Genomic DNA, 20,517 nt, shown 5'->3' with positions numbered 1-20,517 from the left:
AAGCCCCTCCCCTGATCCAGACTGCCATCTCTTCCCTGGTCCTTGCCACCCTCCTCCTCACCCCCAGCTCTCCCCTACAGTCCTGCACGCCCCTGGGGGTTTCCTCAGGCACCTGTCTGATCCCATCACTCTGGGGCTTGGAGCCCTGCCCTTCTCCCCCACACTCTTCAGCCTGGCATTCAAGGGTAGACACAGGACTTTTGGCCTTTGCTCCAGGACCCCCATGTTGTTCCAAGCCAGAGGGGGTTGATCTCCACTTCCCCAAATGCCTCTGTGGCCTTGCTCATGCTGTTCCCCTTACTTCCTTTCCATCCTGCCTTTGAGGCCCCGCCCAAAGTTTTCCCAGTTTCTAAAGCCTCTGCTGTCCCCGATGCCCACTGTCACACGCTCCACTGTGCCTCCCCCACCCCCTCGCCCCATGGGCCACGTCAGGGCCTCCTCTGGGCTTTCACATCGCCTGGGTCTCCCGCTGCGAGGCAGTGGTCCCACTGGGCTGCTGTTGTCTGAATGCAGTTCTGACCTCCCAATGCACGCAAAGGCTGGGGGCTCACAGAGGCCAGACTCCATGTCTTCTATACCCTAGGTCCACAGTGCCTCATGCAGGGGCCAGACACAATGACATGGCAGGGAATCTGAGGGGACACATGGCTAACTGGTGACTACTAAACCAGTTCTGAATTAGAAGCAGGAATCCTAGTCAGGGAGAGACCCTAACAGTCCCTTATTCCTGCCCTCACCTCACCTGAGAACACAGGATCAGAGTAGGGTGGTGACCTGCACAAGGCCCTCAGAGGGATCAGGGACAGGGCTAGCCATAGCCCACAGCCCCGACTGCCCTGGCATTTCAGGGCATCTCCTGGGCCAGAAGCATTTTCATCCAGGTCAGGCCCTTGCACAGTCCTCCCTGAGGCATGAATGGGCCGGATGGGGAGATCGAAGAACCCGCCTGGACTTTCCAGTCCTGAGCGGAACATTCCTTGCTCCCATTTTATCCTATTTCTTAATACAAGCTGATCCAGTTGGAAAATTCCCTCTGCCTGGTCCCTGCTGACTCTGATGCAGGCCAGAGGGAAGAGGCCGCCTGGGCAGGCTGTCTGCCTCCCCCACTTGACCCCAGCCTCTGGTCCCATCATTCTGACCCCAACAGTTCGCACGGAGGGAAGAGACCGCTCAGCCAACACGTGACCCGTAAGCCCTGTACTTGCCACTTGGCTTTCCTGAGCCTCCATGACACCATCTATGAAATGGGAGTTAGAATAACAGTCCCTTCTTCTTGAGGACGTTGGGGGAATTAAATGAAACACTAAAGGTCAACCTTTATTTTACTCCTGCCATGTCAAAAAAAGCGCTGCTGCCTGGTAATTAAGTGCTCAACCAGGCCTGGGTATTACTCCTCTAATGCTTTCTGGTTTGACAGAGGAGATCTGTGCTCTCGTTTGTTCCTCATAACATCTCATAACAGAATTACCGGCCCCCATTTAATAGCGAGGAGTCACACTCCAGTGATGAAGTGGCTCACCCAGTGCAACGGCCGAACTGAGCCTCCCCCAGCCCTTTCCTACAAGAAGGGGACTCCCAAGCGAGGTCAGCACCCCTCAGGTCAATGTCCACAGGCACCTATAGCCCAGACCAAAGTGTAATCAGGGCACGACTGAGACCTGGCCCTGAAGGAATGCCAGGGGGTGGGGGGGAGGGGGAGGGGGGGGAGAGAGCGAGCGAGCGAGCGAGCGAGCGCGTGCAGAAACATGGCCAATCCCAGGGGCTGGGGGCACTTCTGGAGAAGGGCTGGCTTGGTATTGACTTTAGAGGGACAGGGACCACAGGCTCTGTAGTAAGGGAAGGAGGGGTGCATCTGGCAATGGGAAGAGCTTGGGCAAAGGCAAAATGTTAGGTCTCAGTGAAGACTGGAACCATAACCTTCATTCATTCATTCATTCATTCATTCATTCACTCAGCAAAGCTGAGAACCCTCTCTAGACAGAGGTCTTGTGGGGTCTCGGGGGAACCAGATGTGATTTGCCTGGTCCCTGCTGTCAAGTTAAAGGGGTCTTAGAAGTCAAAGGGGTCAGGTTGGGGGTGTGGGAATGAGAATGGGAAAGCCCCCAAAAGAGGAGGCCAGAAGCCCCAGGCCAAGGCCGCTGAGGCAAACTAGATGCCCTGATCTGCTCCCACCCAGCCCGCCATGTCCCTCTCCACCTGCAGCCCTGACACTCTGGTCTTTAGTGGGAACAGGTGGGAGGGGAGCTCTGGGATCCAGTGACACAGTTACGGGACACCATCTGACGTGCAACAGGACCAGGGTGAAATATAAGCCTGCAGGCATAGTGCCCGGGCCCTGCCAGGGGGGCTGCGGGTGAGTATGTGGGCCCATCTGTGCTGCAGCTAAACCTGTGTCCCCTTCTCCTGCTGTGACCTCACAGTGGCTTCCTTGGAGGTCCTAGAACCACGGCCACCAGAACAACAGTGCAGGCACTCCAGTTCTGAAGCCCAGGGGACAAAAGCATGGTTGTACGAAGACTGAGCCCTAGAGTCGCCACTGAGATACTGGGACAGGAGACGCATACACGGAGGCCAGAGGTCCTGGGTGTGAATCCCAGCAGCTTCACTTACTCGCTGCATGACCAGGCCTGGCCCGGTGGTCCCTCTCTGTCCCGGTTTCTCCCAGGGGTAACACCGGCTGCCTGCCCTGCCTCTCACACATGCTGCGAGGACCCAAAGACACAGCTTGGGCCAAAGGGCTTTGCGTACCCCAGGGGGCTGACCCTGAAGACTGCAGGAACAACAAGGATGTGCCTGCCTCCTGTGTGTCCAGGACCTGGCTCCTGGGCTCCTAAGCCCACCCTTGCCCCAAGTAGAACCCTCGGCTCCTTGTCACTGCACCCTCTTTTGCCCTCAGCATTCTAGGAACCCAAGACAGAAACTTGGTTCTGTCTCTATATTCCCCAGCACGGAGCACAACACCAGGCACAACCCAAATTACAGTGGGACTGAACCTCCCTGAGTCCCTTGTGTCCCAGCTAAGCTAGGACCCTGTACCATATCCCCATGTCCCCAAGCCACGTACACATGTGCTTCCCCCAGGGGCCCTCCTCCAGGCTAGCCGTCTTCTCCAGGGAAGGGCCCTGACTTTATACTTTTCTATCCCTCCCGACTCCCACTACCCACAGAACTTGCACCTCCTAAGTCCCTTTCCTTCAGGGCCACAAGAAGTAAAGAGTTAACCTGTTAGATGTACTCCCAGGGCAGTGCCAAGGCTAACAACGAATTCCTAGGACGCCAAAATCCAATAGAGCAAGGCTACGGGCATTTTTAGACTAACTGACGTTACAGAGGTGTTCTCTACATGGGATCCAATTTCTGAATCAACAACCCAGTGAGACAGCTCTTATTGTCCCCATTTTACAGAAGAGGAAACTGAGGCTTGGAAAGGAAGGGGACTTGATAGAGGTTGCACAACTAATATGTGGGCTGGATGGGATTTAAATCCAGTCTGTCTGACTCAAAGCACCCCTGGGGAGGCTCCAGCCTGGTACCACTCTCTGCCCACCACCATGTGCACACACATGCCCTCCACACACCCATCTCTAACACTATGCAGAACAGACAGAGTGCTTATGGAAATAGACCCAGCAGGCTGGGCAGAGGGGAAGCGCCCTCTCACTGAGGCAGTGGGAAAGCTCCACGGAAGAGGGGGTGTCCGAGAGGCAGGAGTAGGGGCACAGGTACTGCCTCTACCCCCTTGAGGTTACTGCCTGGCCCCTGCCTGTCAGCCTGTGTCCTCCCACAGGGGCAGGGGAGGTAGGGGGCTACTCACATTGCCTTCATCGTCCACCACCTGGATCTGCCCAGAGTCACAGAGCTTCACCACGGCTCCAATGGGCACATCAAACTCCTGCCCAGATCTCAGGTCCATCCAGACATAGTCCCCCTGTGGGTGAGAGAGAATCAATCCCAGGCCAGGTGAGCAGGGAGGGGAATCCCACGCCTCAGACCTCCTACCACCAGAGGCTCCTATGCCAACCACAGGAGTGAGAAGGAAAGGGAGCTGGCACTTGACCAGTTACTGATGCAATGTCCTCAATCCCTCCTCTATAACAGCCATTACTGCCCCCATTTCACAGATAGGTAAGCAGAGGCTCACAGAGGGGAAGAGCCAAGAGCACACAGCTGGGCAGCTTTGAACCCAGGGCTGTCCTGTGCCTGGCTCTCCCCAAAGCTCTACAACCCCACATATGTACAGCAAGTCTGTTGTGGCTCAGGCAGAAACACCAAGTGACCCAAACCACTTCCTTTCTGTCCTAAAGGAGGCATCCCCACAGGACACCCAAACAGTCTCCATCACCTCTGGGGTCAAGTCTCATAGTCACAGGTGTGGGTTTCCTCACAGTGACGCTGCTCTGTGCTGGGCCCTGTGATACGAGTTCTACCACACTGCCTCCTGGTTTGTCGGGGAGAACCCTGACCTTGAGCGGGAGAGTGTCACATTTGTGTCCCCTGCCCTCACCATACACCCAGTGAAGGCACATGGAAGCCAAACCTGAAACCCAGAGTCAGAGAAATGGACTTAGAACAACCACTTTCAGCATTGATGCATTCCACAAACATGTATTGAGCACCTACTGAATACAAGGCACCGATTGATCTAAATGCAAGGGATCCAGCAGTGACCACGGAGTCTACATTCCAGTCAGGAAGAAACATAAAACAAACAACTGAGCAAATACATTCACCCAATCAATCACTGCAGACAGCCGGGAGTGGGGTGAAGGGGCCAGGCACCCCGATGGGCCGGATGATGGCAGTCACAGAGGTGGGCAAGCTCCAGCACCATCAACTCTCAACTGGCCTGCAGGTGAGAGTTAGATTTTATTCTAATCTTAATAAAAGGATTCCCCAGGAGCTTGAGAGAACACGGACGTCTTGATAAAACTGTAACTTACCAAGCAGCAGTTAGAAATAGAACAGCTGAGAAAACTGGAGGCAATGAACCTCACCCGTGGGAACAGCCCAGTGGAAACCTTGTGGGCTGGGAGTAGGGAACCTGGGTTCTAGGCCTGCCCAGGCTGGGCCGTGGACAAGTCACTGACGGACTTGAGCCTGTTTCCACATGCCTCTGAGGGGTGGGCTCAGGGAGTCCCAAGGCCAGGTCCTCACTGCTTCAGACTCTTCCTGTTTGTTCCCATCAGAATCAACTATTTCTTGGCTACGCCTGCCACTTCATTGGAGGTTACACATGTCGGAGACAGGTCAGCTCCAGACCCCAGCTTTCTCCCAGAAAAAGGAGGAAACATGAGACGGCCTCTGGGGAGGAGAACTCAGGTGTGGGTGTGCGTTGTGCCTGCCAGGGATGCCTGCTTCCCATAACCCTTCCGCCCACACTCAAGCTGCGCTTCCTGACACCCGCATCCCCCGACCCTGGCCAGAATCTCCCCCACCTGCTCACAGCGCTCTTTACCACCTGCCCGCTCCCCCTCCCACCTCTCCACCGAGAGGACGCCCACCTGTCTGTGCAGACCCAGAGCAGCTAGCACCGCTTCCAACCCCAGTATGCCTCTCCTCATCCCCCCTCCTCCTTAATCACTGAACGCATTCATTCATTCTGCATGTATTTATGGAGATCCCACTGCTGGCCGGTCCCGTTCTCGCTCTGGGACAGAGCCATGAACTGATGGGAAAGGCAGTGTGCATCTAGCCAGATGAGGGGAGGATGTGGGAAGGGGGGGAACATGGGCAGGTTGCACAGGCCCCCGTAACCATGGACAGGAATTGGAGTTTCTTTTAAGTATGACAAAGAGCCATTGAGGTTTTAAGCCAGAGGACCGCATGATGAATTTACATCTTCAAAACCTCATTCTGGCTGTTGTGTGAAGAATGGAGGCATCCCTCCAGGCCCCAGGGCCTCTGGACTTGCTGCTCGCTGCCAGCACCATGCGGGTGACCACCATCTGTGCCACCAGCATGCAGCCCCCCGAGGAGCAGGCTGGGTTAGTCTCGTCTGTGACTCCCTAGAGTCAAACAGAGTCTAACACAGAAAAAACATAATTTGTCTCTCGATGGGAGTGAGAGAGAGAGAGAGAGAGAGTGTGTGTGTGTGTCTAAGAGAGAGAGCATGTGACAGAGGGTGTGTGAGAAAGAACGGAGAATGTATAGCATGAGAAAGAAAGAGACCAAGACGGACAGACAGATGCTAAGTGCTGGCGGCCAGGCTGGCCAGGCCATTGCCCCATGCTGGCTCACAACACACCCACATGGGCCGGGTAGCAAGTCAGATGCTTCCCTGTGATAATCTCACCGACAGCCCTCAGCCAGAGGGCTCCATTTCCCCTTCATCTCCTCAAAGAGGTCAAGAAGCTTGTCCGAGTTCACCCAGCTGTTTCGTAGTAAAACCCGCAACGAAGCCCAAGTCTGACAAACTCCAAATCCAGTGCTCTTTCTGAATGGCTCGCTGAGCCCAGTTTTGTGAGCAAAACAGGAAACGCTGACAGGATCCCTGGCCTTAGATGGCTTGTGGGTCAAGGGGCAAGATGGGAACGTCAGCTGAGGGCATCTGGGGGGCAGGGGTCCCCCCCAACCCAGCACAGAGCCTGGCACATAGAAGATATGCTCCACTCAGGGAATAGAAGAGAACCAAAATAAAAGACCTCACGTGAGCGGGAAATGAGAGCTCAGAGAGACTGAGCGGGGAGCCCAGGGCCTACAGGAACCGAAGTGACTAGAACTCTCCTAACCAGGGACTGTCACAGGGAAAGCAGTGGCTTAACTTTCTTTCTCTACTCTAGGTCTCAACTTGAGGAAAAAGGTGAAAATGGCAGCTAACTGGCTTCAGGGAGAATTTTGAGTCCTGAGAACCTGAGGGGAGAAGTTCTTGGGGCATCAGAATGCACGTGGATTGGTCTTCATTTGACAGATGAGGAAACTGAGGCCTTTGAGACAAAGGAACTTGGCCACAGTCACTCATCAAATCAGTGACTGATAAAAACTGTGAGCATCTGCAGGGCAGAGCCTGAACCCAAAACAGGGGTCACTGGCTGGAGGATGGAAGGAAGATGGAAAAGTGCAGGAAACATTTGTGAGGTGGGAAGAGGGAGGAGAGGAAAGGGGCACCAGGCCCCGGGTCTCACCCATCAGCCCTTCCGGTCCCCAGATTCCAGGCACTCACATCTGCATCTGGTCCCACTCATCCCACTTCACTGTGACAGACCCCCCACTAGAGACTTCACCTTGAATTAAAATTCCCATTTGTGCTGTGACATATGCCTCAGTATGGCCGTGTGACATGCGGCAAGTTCCAGCCCCTCTGCTGTCACCTGAGTGGCTAGAGCCGAGGGTACCCCAGCCCCAGAGTGATGATTTCTCAGAATGGAACACCCCCAGGGAAGCTGGACACACCCACGGTGAACACACAGTTAAGAGATCTTGGTTCAGGTCCCAGTTCTCCCACTAATAGCATGTGACTTTGGCTAAGTCTTTCAGTCTCTCTGGGCCTCAGCGGTGTTCACTCACTCCGGAGTCAGGGCAGGGGAAGATGAGGGACCCCACAACTACATGTGGTCCCTGCTATCAACCCACTGCCCTCCCAGCAACACAGCACAGTGTGGCATGAACGCTAACTTCCTACAGGGCCTTGGCCCTTTATGCCTCCTCCCTGCTCTGGGGCAGGGCCTGGGGCTCAGTCCCTGTTTGTGGAATGCAAAGGAGTCAGTCTCAGGACATGTTTCTCCCTCTTATCCTCAATCACTCTGGGACACTGGTTTCAGTAACCCCATTTTCACGGGTGGGAAAGGTGAGCCAAACAACTCGCCAAGGGCACCTGTGAACAAGGAAGTCTCTGATTGCTAGCCTTAGGTGGTAGAGGGCTGTGCTCTCCTGCTGGTGGGCCAGCCAGGCCACAAGTGCCTCCGGAGCCCCCTTGGAGCACCCAGAGGCGTTCCCTGCTCTGGGCCCCATCGGGGACCAGGTCCATCCACCTCGGGTGAATGCAAAAGCTCCCCACGCAAGGAGGGGCAGCTGGGGCCAAGTTCACTGTGGGAGTCAGGTAAGCATGAGGCACGGGTGGGGGGGGCGGGTGATGTCAGCATGCACCCTAGTGCTCTGCAACCCACTGCGGATTGCTCCGTTCCTGCCAGGCGGGGAAACAGAGGCACGGGGCAGGGTTCCCCGTGTGCAACCTCCCCCTCACGGCGCAGCCCTCACCGGCATGACCGAGTAGGTCTTCAACGCGTGGTGGTTCAGGCTGCGAACCAGCGCCCACTTGCCGTGCTGCTTGGTGCGTGCCTCCGCGGGGTCGGAGGGGTCTGACGTGTCCGAGGGATCGACGGGGTCGGCTGGGGGCTCCATGGCGCGGTCTGCCTGGGCGGTGGCTCTACTCAGACTCCCTAATTCACCTAATCCCGTGCGCACCGCCGCCGGGGAACCCTAAACCCGGCCATCTGCTGCGTGCCCATGGCAACGGCGGCTTAGGTGACGCCTGCGGGAACGGGGAGGGGGCACCCACACGGCCCGTCTCCCCGGGACCCCAAGCACCTCATCGTGGTGGGGATTCACAGCCAGCTTCACCGCTTTCTCAGCGTGGGGGGCTGCAGCACGGAGCCACCATACCCTTGGCCTGAGCCAGGCACCTGGAAACTCACCCTGATGGCAGCTTCGGTGAAAATCTGTATGTTTTCTTTGGAAAGAAACGGGGGCAGGGGTGATGTTATGGAGTGGAATGCAATAAACTTCATAGTTTTTAAGACTGACCGGAAGCTGCCAGAGAGATCCTCCTAGCTCATTGGCTACTTCTGGAAAGGGATGGCAGGTGAAAATCTTCCTAAGGGTAGGGATGGGGGACTTAGCAGGGGAAAAGCTTGGGAACAGTCTGTCTCTGGTCTTCCTCACCCAGCCTGGAGACCAGCCAGCTGGTCATCTGCGGCAGCAGAGGAGGCGCCCAGGGGAGGGTGTCCCTTGGTTCTCCCAGACAGCGGGCACCACGCTGGGCTGTGTCCTGGCAGCCACACAGCACTGGGCACCCCGCTCAGGTCCGTGCTGGGCGGTGAGCCACCGTCCTATCCAGCGTGCCCAGGCCCCGGACCTCTGCTCCCACTCCCTTCTCCCCACGTTTGTTTTCTTCCTCCCCATCCCCTCCTTTCTCTTGCTCATCAAGGCCTGTTGTTTCCATATTTGGCCCTTGGCATTATCTAGAATCCTGAAAGCCTAACTGGCCCCACAAAAACAAGCCAACCACAGCAGGGAGCAGGGGGAGTGGCCAGAAAGGAGACAGTGATGTCTCACACAGAACTGGGAGCTGCCCCACTAAACCTGGGCTTCCTTCTACCCCAAATCCCTATTCCAACCTCAGGGACCCAGCTCTCTGCCACCCCGCACAAAGCTGATGGACTGCAGTGATTCCTGCCTACTTCTCATGCCCTGCCAGGGACCCTGCCCTCAGGAGGGGTCCTTCCCCCAGTCAAGCACAGAATAAGCACATCTACCCCTGCCCACCCTCCCACAGGAGTCCGTGGGAGAAGGACCTGCAGACAGGAAGCTGGGCTTCCAGGCATCCTTCCATTTGTCCATTTAACCGCCTTCACAGGCTCAGGCTAAAGCTTAGGGGACACCATCCTCACAACTCCCAGCCTGGGGATGGACCAGATCCAGACCCAGCTAAGGACAGTGCCACCAGATGAGGGATGGATTAGTCCTGGAGAGACAGGACAACATGGCCACTAAGCTGTTGAGCTCGGGACCCAGACGGCTTAGGTTCAACCCCGGCTAGGCCACTTGAGGCGTGTAACCTTGGGCAAGTTTCTCAACTCACATGTGCCTTTGTTTCAGCATCTGTGGAATGACCAGAGAACAGTGTCTCATGAGTTTCTTGTGAGGAGTAAGAGGTTCGTGTGTGTAATTCATTCTGATTGGTTCCTGTTAAAAGCAAATGGCTGTTAGGGCACCTGGGTGGCTCAATCGGTTAAGCGTCAGACTTCAGCTCAGGTCATAATCTCACAGTTCATGGGTTTGAGCCCCTCATTGGGTTCTGTGCTGACAGCTCAGAGCCTGGAACCTGTTTCAGATTCTGTGTCTCCCTCTCTCTGCCCCTTTCCCACTTGTGCTCTGTCTCTCTCTGTTTCAAAAATAAATAAAACAAAAAAAAATTTAGCCAATGGCTGAGTGTTGGTTATTATTAACTGAGCAAGTCATGTGAGGGGGGATCCCTGGGCGTCAGGATCATTTCAGGCAGACATGAGAGGGAAGGGCACTCCAGAAGAAGGAAGAACAAATCACAGAGAAGCAGAGAAAAGATGGAAGAGATGGTAAATCAGGTCCAGTGGGTGGAGAGAGGCCCCTTCAGGGAGACCCAGCAAGTAGTCAGAGCCTGGTCCTGCCTGACCCAGACCCACCACTCAACCCCATGCACCCAGGCCACCCCTAGCTGAAGCCTGGGATTAGGCCCCTGCTCTGCAGGCAGCCTGCACACCACGTCTGGGAAGTAAGTCTAATGCCCCCGGGACCCACTCTGGCGTCACCAGATCCTCTCCCAGAACCAGGGCTCACTGCTGTTCCAGCCTCATCTCCTGCTCCCCTGAACACATAGGATAGGGTCTCGCTATCCTCACTTTTTTTTTTTCCTAAGTTCCAACATGGGACTTGAACTCTCAACCCTGAGATTGAGACCTGAGCTGAGATCAAGAGTCAGAAGCTTAACTGACGGAGCCACTCAGGCGCCCTTCCTCACCTTTGCTTGTGCTGAGCACCCTGCCGGAAATGCTGCACCTCACTATCCTCTCCCCTTCCCCCCCCCCAGCCACCCAGTCTCCGGAGACATGGGCCACGTGTTCTCAACACCCCCTCACCACGACCTTCTCTTCTGTGCTTCCTTAGTGGCTCACACACTCGTGGTGCGGCCCTCAACCCGCCACACCACCGTCCAGTCCAGTTCTGGCCAGCTGGGGAGACTGGGGTTCAGAGGGGGTAGAGGGACCTACCCAAGGATTGACACCAAGCTGGGATAAGAAGCTTCCATTTAGTAACTGTGCCAGCTGTCATGAGCAAGTGATGTCAAGGAAAATGGCAAAGAAGAGACTCAAGAACTCATTCCTTTACAAAAACACTAAGAAACATGGCAAAAATTGTCAGAATCAGCAGTACTAGTACCTGAGAAAATAATCAACTATTTACAGTAACATTTAATCAAGAGAAAGGTGACCAAAACCCAGCAGGAGAGCTCTATGGTGTTTTGACCTACCCTCCCCCCGCACTGCTCTGTAGCAATCTTGACAATGGAAGGCTCTACCCCTGGTGTGGGTTCTTAGGGTCAGAAGGGGCAGAACGGACCCCTTATCAAAGAATTATGGTTGTTCTAACCTGGCTGGGAGTTCACTAAAGGAATAATGCGAAGAGCTTGCCTTTATTTCTCTAACTTGGAACTCCCCACAGCGTAGGGGAGCAGCTGGAGAGGGTTCTGGTCAAAAACATGAAAAGGCAGGGGGCCTGGGTGGCTCCGTCAGTTGAGCATCTGACTTTGGCTCAGGTCATGATCTTGCGGCTCACGAGTTCGAGCCCTGTGTCGGGCTCTGTGCTGACAGCTCAGAGCCTTGATCCTGCTTCAGATTCCGTGTGTTTCTCTCTCTGCGCCTCTCCTCCACTTATACTCTCTCTCTCTCAAAAATAAACAAATGTTAAACATTTTTTTTAAAAGAACATTAAAAGACAAGGGAACTACCAGGTGGGGAGGGGGGCAGGGGTTGGAGATAATCAGCTGGGACCAACAACAGACACTCCAAAAGCCCGGGGAGTGTGGGCTTTGAAAAGCTCCCGCATACAGTGGGGAATCCAGAAAACCTCATACATGCCAGGGGTTAGAAGAATGCTCAGAAAAAGCCCAAGAACACCCTAAGCTCTTACTTCAAACTGACCCTCAAGCTCCCTGTCAACAGGAAGTGAACCCGCCTCAGGCAGGGCTGTGAATGGCCTGAGCATTGAAGGCACTGAAGGCATCCCCAACCCGTACACACACGGCGCAGCCACAGGACTGAAAGCGTTTTTATTTTGGTTTTGGCTCTAGGAGTTTCCAAAACTTCGGGCCCACATACAACAAAGAATACACTCTTCATAAAGATAGTTTTGAATTGTCACTAAATGAAACTAACTCACAAGAAGCAACAACAAACTGGAGAGAGAGAGAGGGAGAGAGAGGAGAGATCAGACTTCCAGAGTTATCACATTGTATTTTAAATGTCCAGTTTTCAACCAAAGGTTATGAGTCATGCAAAGAAATAAGTATGGCTCATTCGCAGGTAAAAAGCAATCAATAGAAACTTTCCCTGAAGAAGCTCAGACATTGGACTTTATACACCAAGATTTTTAAAATCAATTTTCTTATACAGAGTACCCATAAAGAGATAGAAATTATTAAAAGTGACAAATACAACATTAACAATTGAAAAGTACAATCGCCTATGTGAAAACTTGACTAAAGGCGTTCAACAGCAGATTTGAACAGGCAGAAGGAAGAAGAGTAAACTTGAAAATAGGTTCATTAGATTATCCAGTCTGAGGGATAGGAAGAAAAAAAGTATTAGGAAAAATGAGCAGAACCCGAGAAACCTGTGGGACATCATGTGACCCAACATATGCATGATGGGAATCATCATCGTGCATCTCGTGTATGCCAGGAGAGGAGAAGAGAAAGGGGCAGACATAATATTTGAAGAAATAATGGTCAAAAGCTTCCCAAACTTGATGTAAAGATATAAATCTACACCCAAATAACTCAATTCCAAGTAGGACGAACTCAAAAAGAGCCATATTGAGTCCTAGCCATAACAACTAGACAATGACAACAACAAAAATAAAAGGCACCCAAATTAGTAAGGAAGAAGCAAAATTGTCACAATTTGCAGGTGGTGTGATACTGTATATAGAAAACCCAAAACACTTTACCAAAAAACTACTAGGACTGATAAATGAATTCAGTAAGGTCACAGTGTATAAAATCAATAGACAGAAAGCTGCTGCATTTATACACAACAACAATAATGAAACAGTGAAAAAAGAAATTAAAACAATCCCATATACCATTGCACCCAGAATAAAATACCTAAGAATAAACTTAACCAAGGAGGCAAAAAACCTGTGCTCTGAAAACTACGAAATGCTGATGAAAGAAATTAAAGACAATGCAATGCAAAGAAATGGAAAGACAGTCCATGCTCATGAAATGAAAGAGCAAATATTGTTAAAATGTCTATACTACCCAAAGCAATCTACACATTTAATGTGATCCCTATCGAAATACCAAGAGCATTTTTCACAGAACTAAATAAACATCCTAAAATTGGTATAGAAGCAAAAAAGACCCCAATAGCCAAAGCAATTTTACACAAGAATAAAACGGAGGTATCACAATTCTAGATTTCAAGTTCTATTACAAAGCTGTTGTAACCAAAACAGTATGGTGCTGGCACAAAAATAGACACATACATCAGTAGAACAGAATAGAAAGCCCAGAAATAAAACCATCATTATATGGTCAATAAACCTTTGACAAGAAAAGAATATGTAATGGGGAAAAGGTGGTCTCTTCAACAAACAGTGTTGGGAAAACTGGATGGCCACATGCAAAAGAATGAAACTGGACCACTTTCTTATACCATACACAAAAATAAACTCAAAATACCTTAAGGACCTAAATGTGAGACCTAAAACTACAAAAATCCTAGAAGAGATCCCAGGCCATAATTTTTTTGACATTGGTGATAGCAGCGTCTTTCTAGATCAGTCTCCTGAGGCAAGGGAAACAAAAGCAAAAGTCAACTATTGGGATGTCAAAATAAAAATTTTCTGCACCACAAAGGAAAAAAAGAAAAAAGATCCACATTGAGACATATTAAAATCAAACTATCAAAAGACAAAGAGAGACTCATTGTATACAAAAGATTGTCAATATGATTATTAGCTGATTTCTCATCAGAAATCACAGAAGCCAGAAGGCAGTGAGGTGATATATTTAAAGTACTGAAAGAAAAAAAAATTAAGAATTCAATACCTGGCAATAACCAATAAAATTAAAATGCAACCTATAATGGGAGAAGATATTTGCAAAGGACATATCCAATAGAGGGTTAGTATCCAAAATATTTAAAGAATCTATACAACTCAACACCAAAACCCAAATAGTCCAATTAAAAAATGGGCAGGAACAGACATTTCTCCAAAGGAGGCCTCCAGATCGCCAACAGGCACATGAAAAGATGCTCAACATCACTCATCATCGGGGAAATGCAAATCAAAACCACAATGAGAGAACACTTCACACCTGTTGGAATGGCTAAAATAAAAAACAAGAAACAAGTGATGGCGAGGATGTGGAGGAAAAGGAACCCTTGTGCACTGGTGGTGGGAATGCAGACTGGAGTAGCCACTGTGGAAGACAGAATGGAGGCTCCTCAAGAAAGTAAAACTAGTACTACCTTGTGATCCAGTAGTCACACTACTGGGGATTCACTTAAAGGATACAAAAATGCTAATTGGAAGGGATACATGCATTCCTATGTTTACTACAGCATTTTTAAAAAATAGCCAAACTATGGGAGCATCCCAAGTGTGTGTCAGTAGAGGAATGGATAAACATGGGGTGTGAGTGTATATGTGTGTGTATACATATGTTTGTATGTATATATAAATGTACACACATGCACAATGGAATATTATTCAGCTGCAAAAAAGAATGAAATCTTCTCATTTGCAATAAGATGGATGGATCTAGAGAGCACTCTGCAAGCAAAATAAGTCAATCAGAGAAAGACAAACACCATATGATTTCATATGTGGAATTTAAGAAACAAAACATATGAACAAAGCGGGGGTTAAAGAACCAAACCAAGAAATAGTCACTTAACAGTAGAGAGCAAACTCTGATTGTTACCAGAGGGCAGGTGGGGGGGATGGGTGAAATAGGTATCGGGGATTAAAAGTACACTTATCTTGATGATGAACGCATGGAATTGTTGAATCATGACGTCATACACCTGAAACTAATGTAACACTGGATGTTAACTACCCTGGAATTAAAAATTTTTTAAAACTTCAAAATCTGGCAAAATCATCCTTCGAAAACGACAGGGAAACTAAGACATTCTCAAGTACACAAAAGCTGAGGGAGCTTGTTGCTAGTAGACCTGCCTACAAGAAATGCCAGAAGTCGTCTTTTCAGGCTAAAATTAAAGAGCACTAGACAGTAACTCAAAACAAAGAAATAAAGAACTCCAATAAAGGTAATTTTATAAAAGTATATTTACATAGGCAAATATAAAAGCCAGCACGGGGAGCCTGGGTGGCTCAGTATGTTAAGCTCCCGCCTTCGGCTCAGGTCATGATCTCATAGTCCATGAGTTCAAGCCTTGCGTCGGGCTCTGTGCTGACAGCTCAGAGCCTGTAGCCAGCTTCGGATTCTGTGTTTCCCTCTCTCTCTGCCCCTCCCCTGCTTGTACTCTGTCTCTCTTGCTCTCAAAAATATTTTTTAAAAAAATTTTAGGGGCATCAGGGTGGCTCAGTCACTTGAGCATCCGGCTTCAGCTCAGGTCATGATCTTGCAGTTCGTGGGTTTGAGCTCCGTGTCAGGCTCTGTGCTGACAGCTAGCTCAGAATCTTCAGATTCTGTGTCTCCCTCTCTCTCCAACCCTCCCCTGCTCACGCTGTCCCTCTCTCTCTCAAAAATAAATAAAACATTAAAAAAAATTTTAAGCCAATATTATTGTTATTTTGATTTATAACACCTCTTTTCCCCCTATGATTTAAAAGACAAGTGCATAAAACAATTATAAATCTATGTGAATGGGCACACCATGTATAGATGTAATTTCTGACAGTAATAAGATAAAAAAGAGAGACAGAGCTGTATTAAAGCAGCATTTTTTATGTACCGTTGAGGCTAAGTTAGTATTAACTCCCTCTAGATTGTTATAAATGCAAAGATACTAATTGTACACCCCCAGGGTAACCACTAGAATATATGTGTATGAAAATGATAAGGGAATCAAAAGAGTACCGTGAGGGGAAAATCAAACACAAAAGGCAGCAGTAACAGAGGAATTCGGGTGGGTGGGGAAGAGGGGGAGAAAGGGCCTCTAGGAAAACATAACAAAATGGCAAAAGTCTTTATATGGAAACAAATTAAACTCTCCAATTAAAAGATAGAGGTTGGAGGCGCCTGGGTGGCTCAGTTGGTTGGACATCCAACTTCGGCTCAGGTCATGATCTCACAGTTTGTGAGTTCGAGCCCCATGTCAAGCTCTGTGCTGACAGCTAGCGCAGGGCCTGGAGCCTGCTTCGGATTCTGTGTCTCCCTCTCTCCCTGCCCCTCCCCTGCTCACACTCTGTCTCTCCCTGTCTCAAAAATAAATAAATGTTAAAAAAAAAAAAAAAAAGTAGAGATTGGCAGAATAGGCTGAGAAAAAAAAAAGAAAAACAACCCATGATCCAACTATATGCTATTACAGGAGATTCACTTTAGATCCAAAGACACAAATAGATTAAAGGTGAAAAGATAGAAAAATATAATCCATGCAAACTGTAACCAAAAAAGAGCTGGGGTGGCTAGAATATCAGACAAAAGAGACTTGAAATCGTTGTTGTAAGAGACAAAGAAGGACATTATAGTTCAGTAAAAGGGTCAATCCAACTGTTCTCAACAGCCCACAAATTTATCTTCAAACCTCCCTGTGCTTATGAATCCGGGCAAAGTACATTCAGTCCCTTCTCTGGATCCACCGCGGTGCCAGAAATCGTATCATCCTGAAGCACGCAGCCCTCCCTGCGGTCCTTAAAGTGGGTCACGTGCACCACACACCTCTGGGCTCCTGCAGCCACCAGCGGGCCATGCAGCCTGGGCCAGTCCCTCCTCCGGAGACTTCAATCCTCCATCTGTATGTGGGGGGCTACTGCAATGGCCTCCATATCTTCCCTGGCACCGCCCCCCGCACCCCCCACCAGAGGCAAGGCCAAAGTCTGCCCCATCCCCAGGCTCCCTGCCGCCCCACTCCACCCCAGGACTCCTGCTACTACAGTTCCAACGCTCAAAAGTGCCCTTGCCATGTTTCAAGCCGCCTCCCACTTTAGTCTGGTAACTGCCCCAGCACAGGAAGCAATGTATCTGTGTCCTTTGGGCCCAGCCTGGTACAGAGAATCGGCTCAGTGCCACATTGCCGGGTGGGTGTGTGAGAACGGGGCTGGCGGAGAGGCAGCTTCTGGTACGCCAGGAATCCCCAGGCACCCCCCACGCCAGTCCACATGATGGGTCTGCCCAGACCTCCTCAGGGTCCCCAGGAAAGAACCTGTGTCCTGCAAATGTCACCCCAAGGGCAGTCTGAACTCTCCTTCCCCAAGCCCGTGCCTGCTCCTCTTATCACACCCATACACCCCACACAGCAGCCCCCTCCCAGGGTCTCCTCTCCCGCCTGCCGCCCCCTCACCTTCGTGGCTCCCTGCCCTGTCCCGACATTCCCCAGCTTATAGCTAAAGGACCCTATCTGGGCTTCAGTTTCTTCACCTGTGACACGGACTTGACGATCCCTACCCTCATAGCCTTACAGCAAGAAAAGGAAATCACATACAGAGAGTGGGACCAATGTGGCTGCTACTTTTGAAGAATTAGAACCCTCAAATAATTTTTTCATGAGTAAAGAAATTTGGATTCTTTGTCCAGGTGTATGAAGGTGTTTCCTGCACCCAGAACCCTACGGGGACTCAGAAAGGCTGGGATGATGGGGGCGGGGAACAAATCTCTGTAACTGATCTTTCCTACATGGGGAAAGATCCATCAGGTTCTTCAAGGTCTCCTGAGATTTTTATACCAAATCGAGAGAGAGAGAGGATGAGAGAACAAGAACAGGGAAATCTCATGCACAGGAACACTACCAGCATGGTCTTACTGGTGGTCGTCATCAGGGCGGCCGACCACCCCCACGGGCACTTCCGTCAGCCTCAGTGTTGTAGATGCATCAGGACATTTCATTCTCACACTTTCCTTTGAGGTGGGCACCACTGTCTGCCTAGCTCCTTAGACCAAGTGGGGGTGTCACAACAGTCATTCCTCTTTAGCACAGAGCCTTACTGGGTGGGCTGGTGCCAGGGCTGAGGAGACAGTGGGGAGCAGGATGAGGTCTGTCCCCCACTTCCAGGCTCATCTGGAGGCCTCAGGTAAGCAGAGGAAAGAGACGGAGTGTGATCGGATTCTACCGTGGGCAGAGCAGGAAGGATCCTGAAGGGACAGTGGCCACCTCAAGGCCTGAGGAGAAGGCAGCCAGGAAAATGAGAAGTGAAGTGCTCGGGGCAGGCAGACCGGATGTGAGAGAGAACCGGGTCTCAGGATGGGAGGGAGAGGCAGGTGAAGGAAAAAACATGTTGACTGAACCGTCATGGCATTTTATCCTCACAACACCCATCCTAGGAAAGAGGGTCCCCCCCGCCCCCAGTTTTACATCTGAGGAAACAGAGGCTCAGGAAGGCTGAAGAACATGCCCCAAGTCTGTCCGCTCATCAAAAGTGAAGCCCAAACCGGAGCCCAGGTGTGCGGGCTGTGCCCATAGGCTGGATGCTCAGAGCTGGGGCCTTTCTCAGGAGCAAAGCGGTCACAGAAATGTACTGTTTGTGTGAGGGGTGGGCAGAGCCTGCATTTACCCGTGGACACCTTCTCCCAGCAAAGCCCGCCCACAGGGGGAGACGGGCCAGCGTTCAGAGAGAGCAAGTGAGGGAGAGGGTGCAGTCAGCCCAAGGCCTGCCTCACAAGCTTCCTAAGGGAAACCCCCCTGGGGGCTATGAGGGGGCCAGGCTGCCCCTTGGGGGACTATACATGCACCCACCCACTCAGCCTTGCCTGCAATCAAGGTCCTGGCACCAGCAAATGCTCAGTGACAATGACTTTCTTTCTCCTGTTGGCTCTGGCCATTGCTGGTGGGCCTTTGAACAGGCTATTAAGCGAAGGAACGCTAGTGGGGGTCTCCTCCAGCCCTGGGATGGAAGACTTTGCTCTGATCCTGCCCTGCCAGAAACCTGACTTTCTCTCTCTCACACGCACACACAAATGCGTGCACAACATGCACACACGCACACATGAAACTGTAGAACAAAGCTGCCCACTGGCCTCTGACTGGCCTGGAGATTGTGGAGCTGCTGGCCAGGCCCCCACGGCACACACTCCCACCAGCCCTAGGGCTTGGTGCCAGACTGACCTGGCTCAGGGCCCACATTCCTGGCCTGGGAGACCAGGAGCTCATTAGAGCCTCAGGCTGATCACGGGGAAGGGCTGAGGGTCAGGGACCATTGTGGCCCTGGGAAGGAAGGGGGGCTGGAGGATTCAGCGGGGCACAGCATCTCTGCTTCTTTCTGTATTACCCCTGGGGGCTCCAGCTCCCACCAGGTCGTCCCCCACTCACTGCTCCCCAGTCAGGCTCAAGGCTCCAGACCTTCTTGGCCTGGCTTCACTATACTGACCAACTTTCTATTCCCTGTCCCCAAAGGCTTTCCCACATTTGGGCCTTTGCATATGCCCGGGAACCCTGAGATGTATGTAAGTAAATAATTTCTATCCAGTAGGGTGAGGGTAGTGAGAAAGTCCCAGCAGATACACCAGGAGCAGCTCTAGACTGAGCCTGGGAAAGTCAGGGAGAGTTTCACAGCTGGGTTTTGAAGCTTAGATAGGAGGTTTCTAAAAGAAAGTATTGGGGAAGGTGCCCTACCATTAACCGTATGGATGAGAGAATACGAAATGGGGGAGGATGAGCCACCCAACAGGGTTCTTCCTGGCATAGAAAGATGAAGGTCAATGGGGTGCCGGGAGCACTCACCTGCTGAAGAATCACCATGTCCTTTGTCAGATGCTCTTGCCTCCTGCCTGGCCAGATACAGTTCTGCAGAGGGAGAGACCATGTGAAGGGTCTGAGCAGGCCAGCCCCGGCAGCCTTGAGCCTAGCTGGGGTCACCTGGGCTCTTCCCCAAGCCTCCGCCGCTCCTCCCTCTGGGGAACCCTCCCTCCCTGGCTCCCCTCCCTCTGGCCACAGCCCAGCCTGCGTGACCTGAGCCTCAGCTGCCGTCACCAGCTCCACTGCCCAGAGCCGCAGAGCTCTTCTCTTGGTTACGGTCATTCAGAGATTTCTAAAGGGCTCTTAGGAGCTCCCTCCCCTGGACATATGGGCAAAGGGACTCCGAGAGGGACTAAGACTTGCCAAAGTCACATGGCAGGGCAGGGGATGTTCAGGAGTAGGAATTGATCTCCAGCCTCCCAGCTCAGGGCTTCCCCAGCAGTTTGGGTGACAGGAGCAGCCCGGCCCAAGGGGAGGGTCACAGGCTAAGCATGACACGCTCATGGCATGCCCTGCTTCCAGGATGGGGGCTCTAAACCTGCCAGGAAGGCTTTTAAGACCCAGCAGCATGTGGCCCCTGCTGATGTCTTAGTCTCGCTTCTTACTGCTTCCTTCCTTCCCCGTCCCTGTACTTGGGCCATCCTTGGCACTCACTACTCCTGAAACATGCCAACCCTTTCCA

At 51.5% G+C, this 20,517-nt stretch overlaps 1 protein-coding gene across 1 annotated transcript in view; it reads right to left on the bottom strand.

The window, feature by feature from the left end:
* The window catches only part of MYO7A (myosin VIIA), a 74,451-nt gene extending 66,208 nt beyond the window's left edge, over positions 1-8,243 (bottom strand). The window contains exons 1-2 of the mRNA XM_029914998.1: positions 8,194-8,243; positions 3,815-3,928 (exon numbers count right to left, since the gene is read on the bottom strand). Coding sequence (XP_029770858.1) covers positions 3,815-3,928; positions 8,194-8,199 — 120 coding nt within the window. The 5' untranslated portion in view covers positions 8,200-8,243. The remainder of the gene's footprint in view (positions 1-3,814; positions 3,929-8,193) is intronic.
* Positions 8,244-20,517: the final 12,274 nt, after the last annotated feature.

The sequence above is a fragment of the Suricata suricatta genome, chromosome 11 (assembly GCF_006229205.1).
Source record: "Suricata suricatta isolate VVHF042 chromosome 11, meerkat_22Aug2017_6uvM2_HiC, whole genome shotgun sequence".
In the NCBI taxonomy this organism is placed as follows: domain Eukaryota; kingdom Metazoa; phylum Chordata; class Mammalia; order Carnivora; family Herpestidae; genus Suricata; species Suricata suricatta.
The sequence above is the reverse complement of the archived record's forward strand: the minus strand, read 5'-3'. Positions and strand labels throughout refer to the sequence as shown.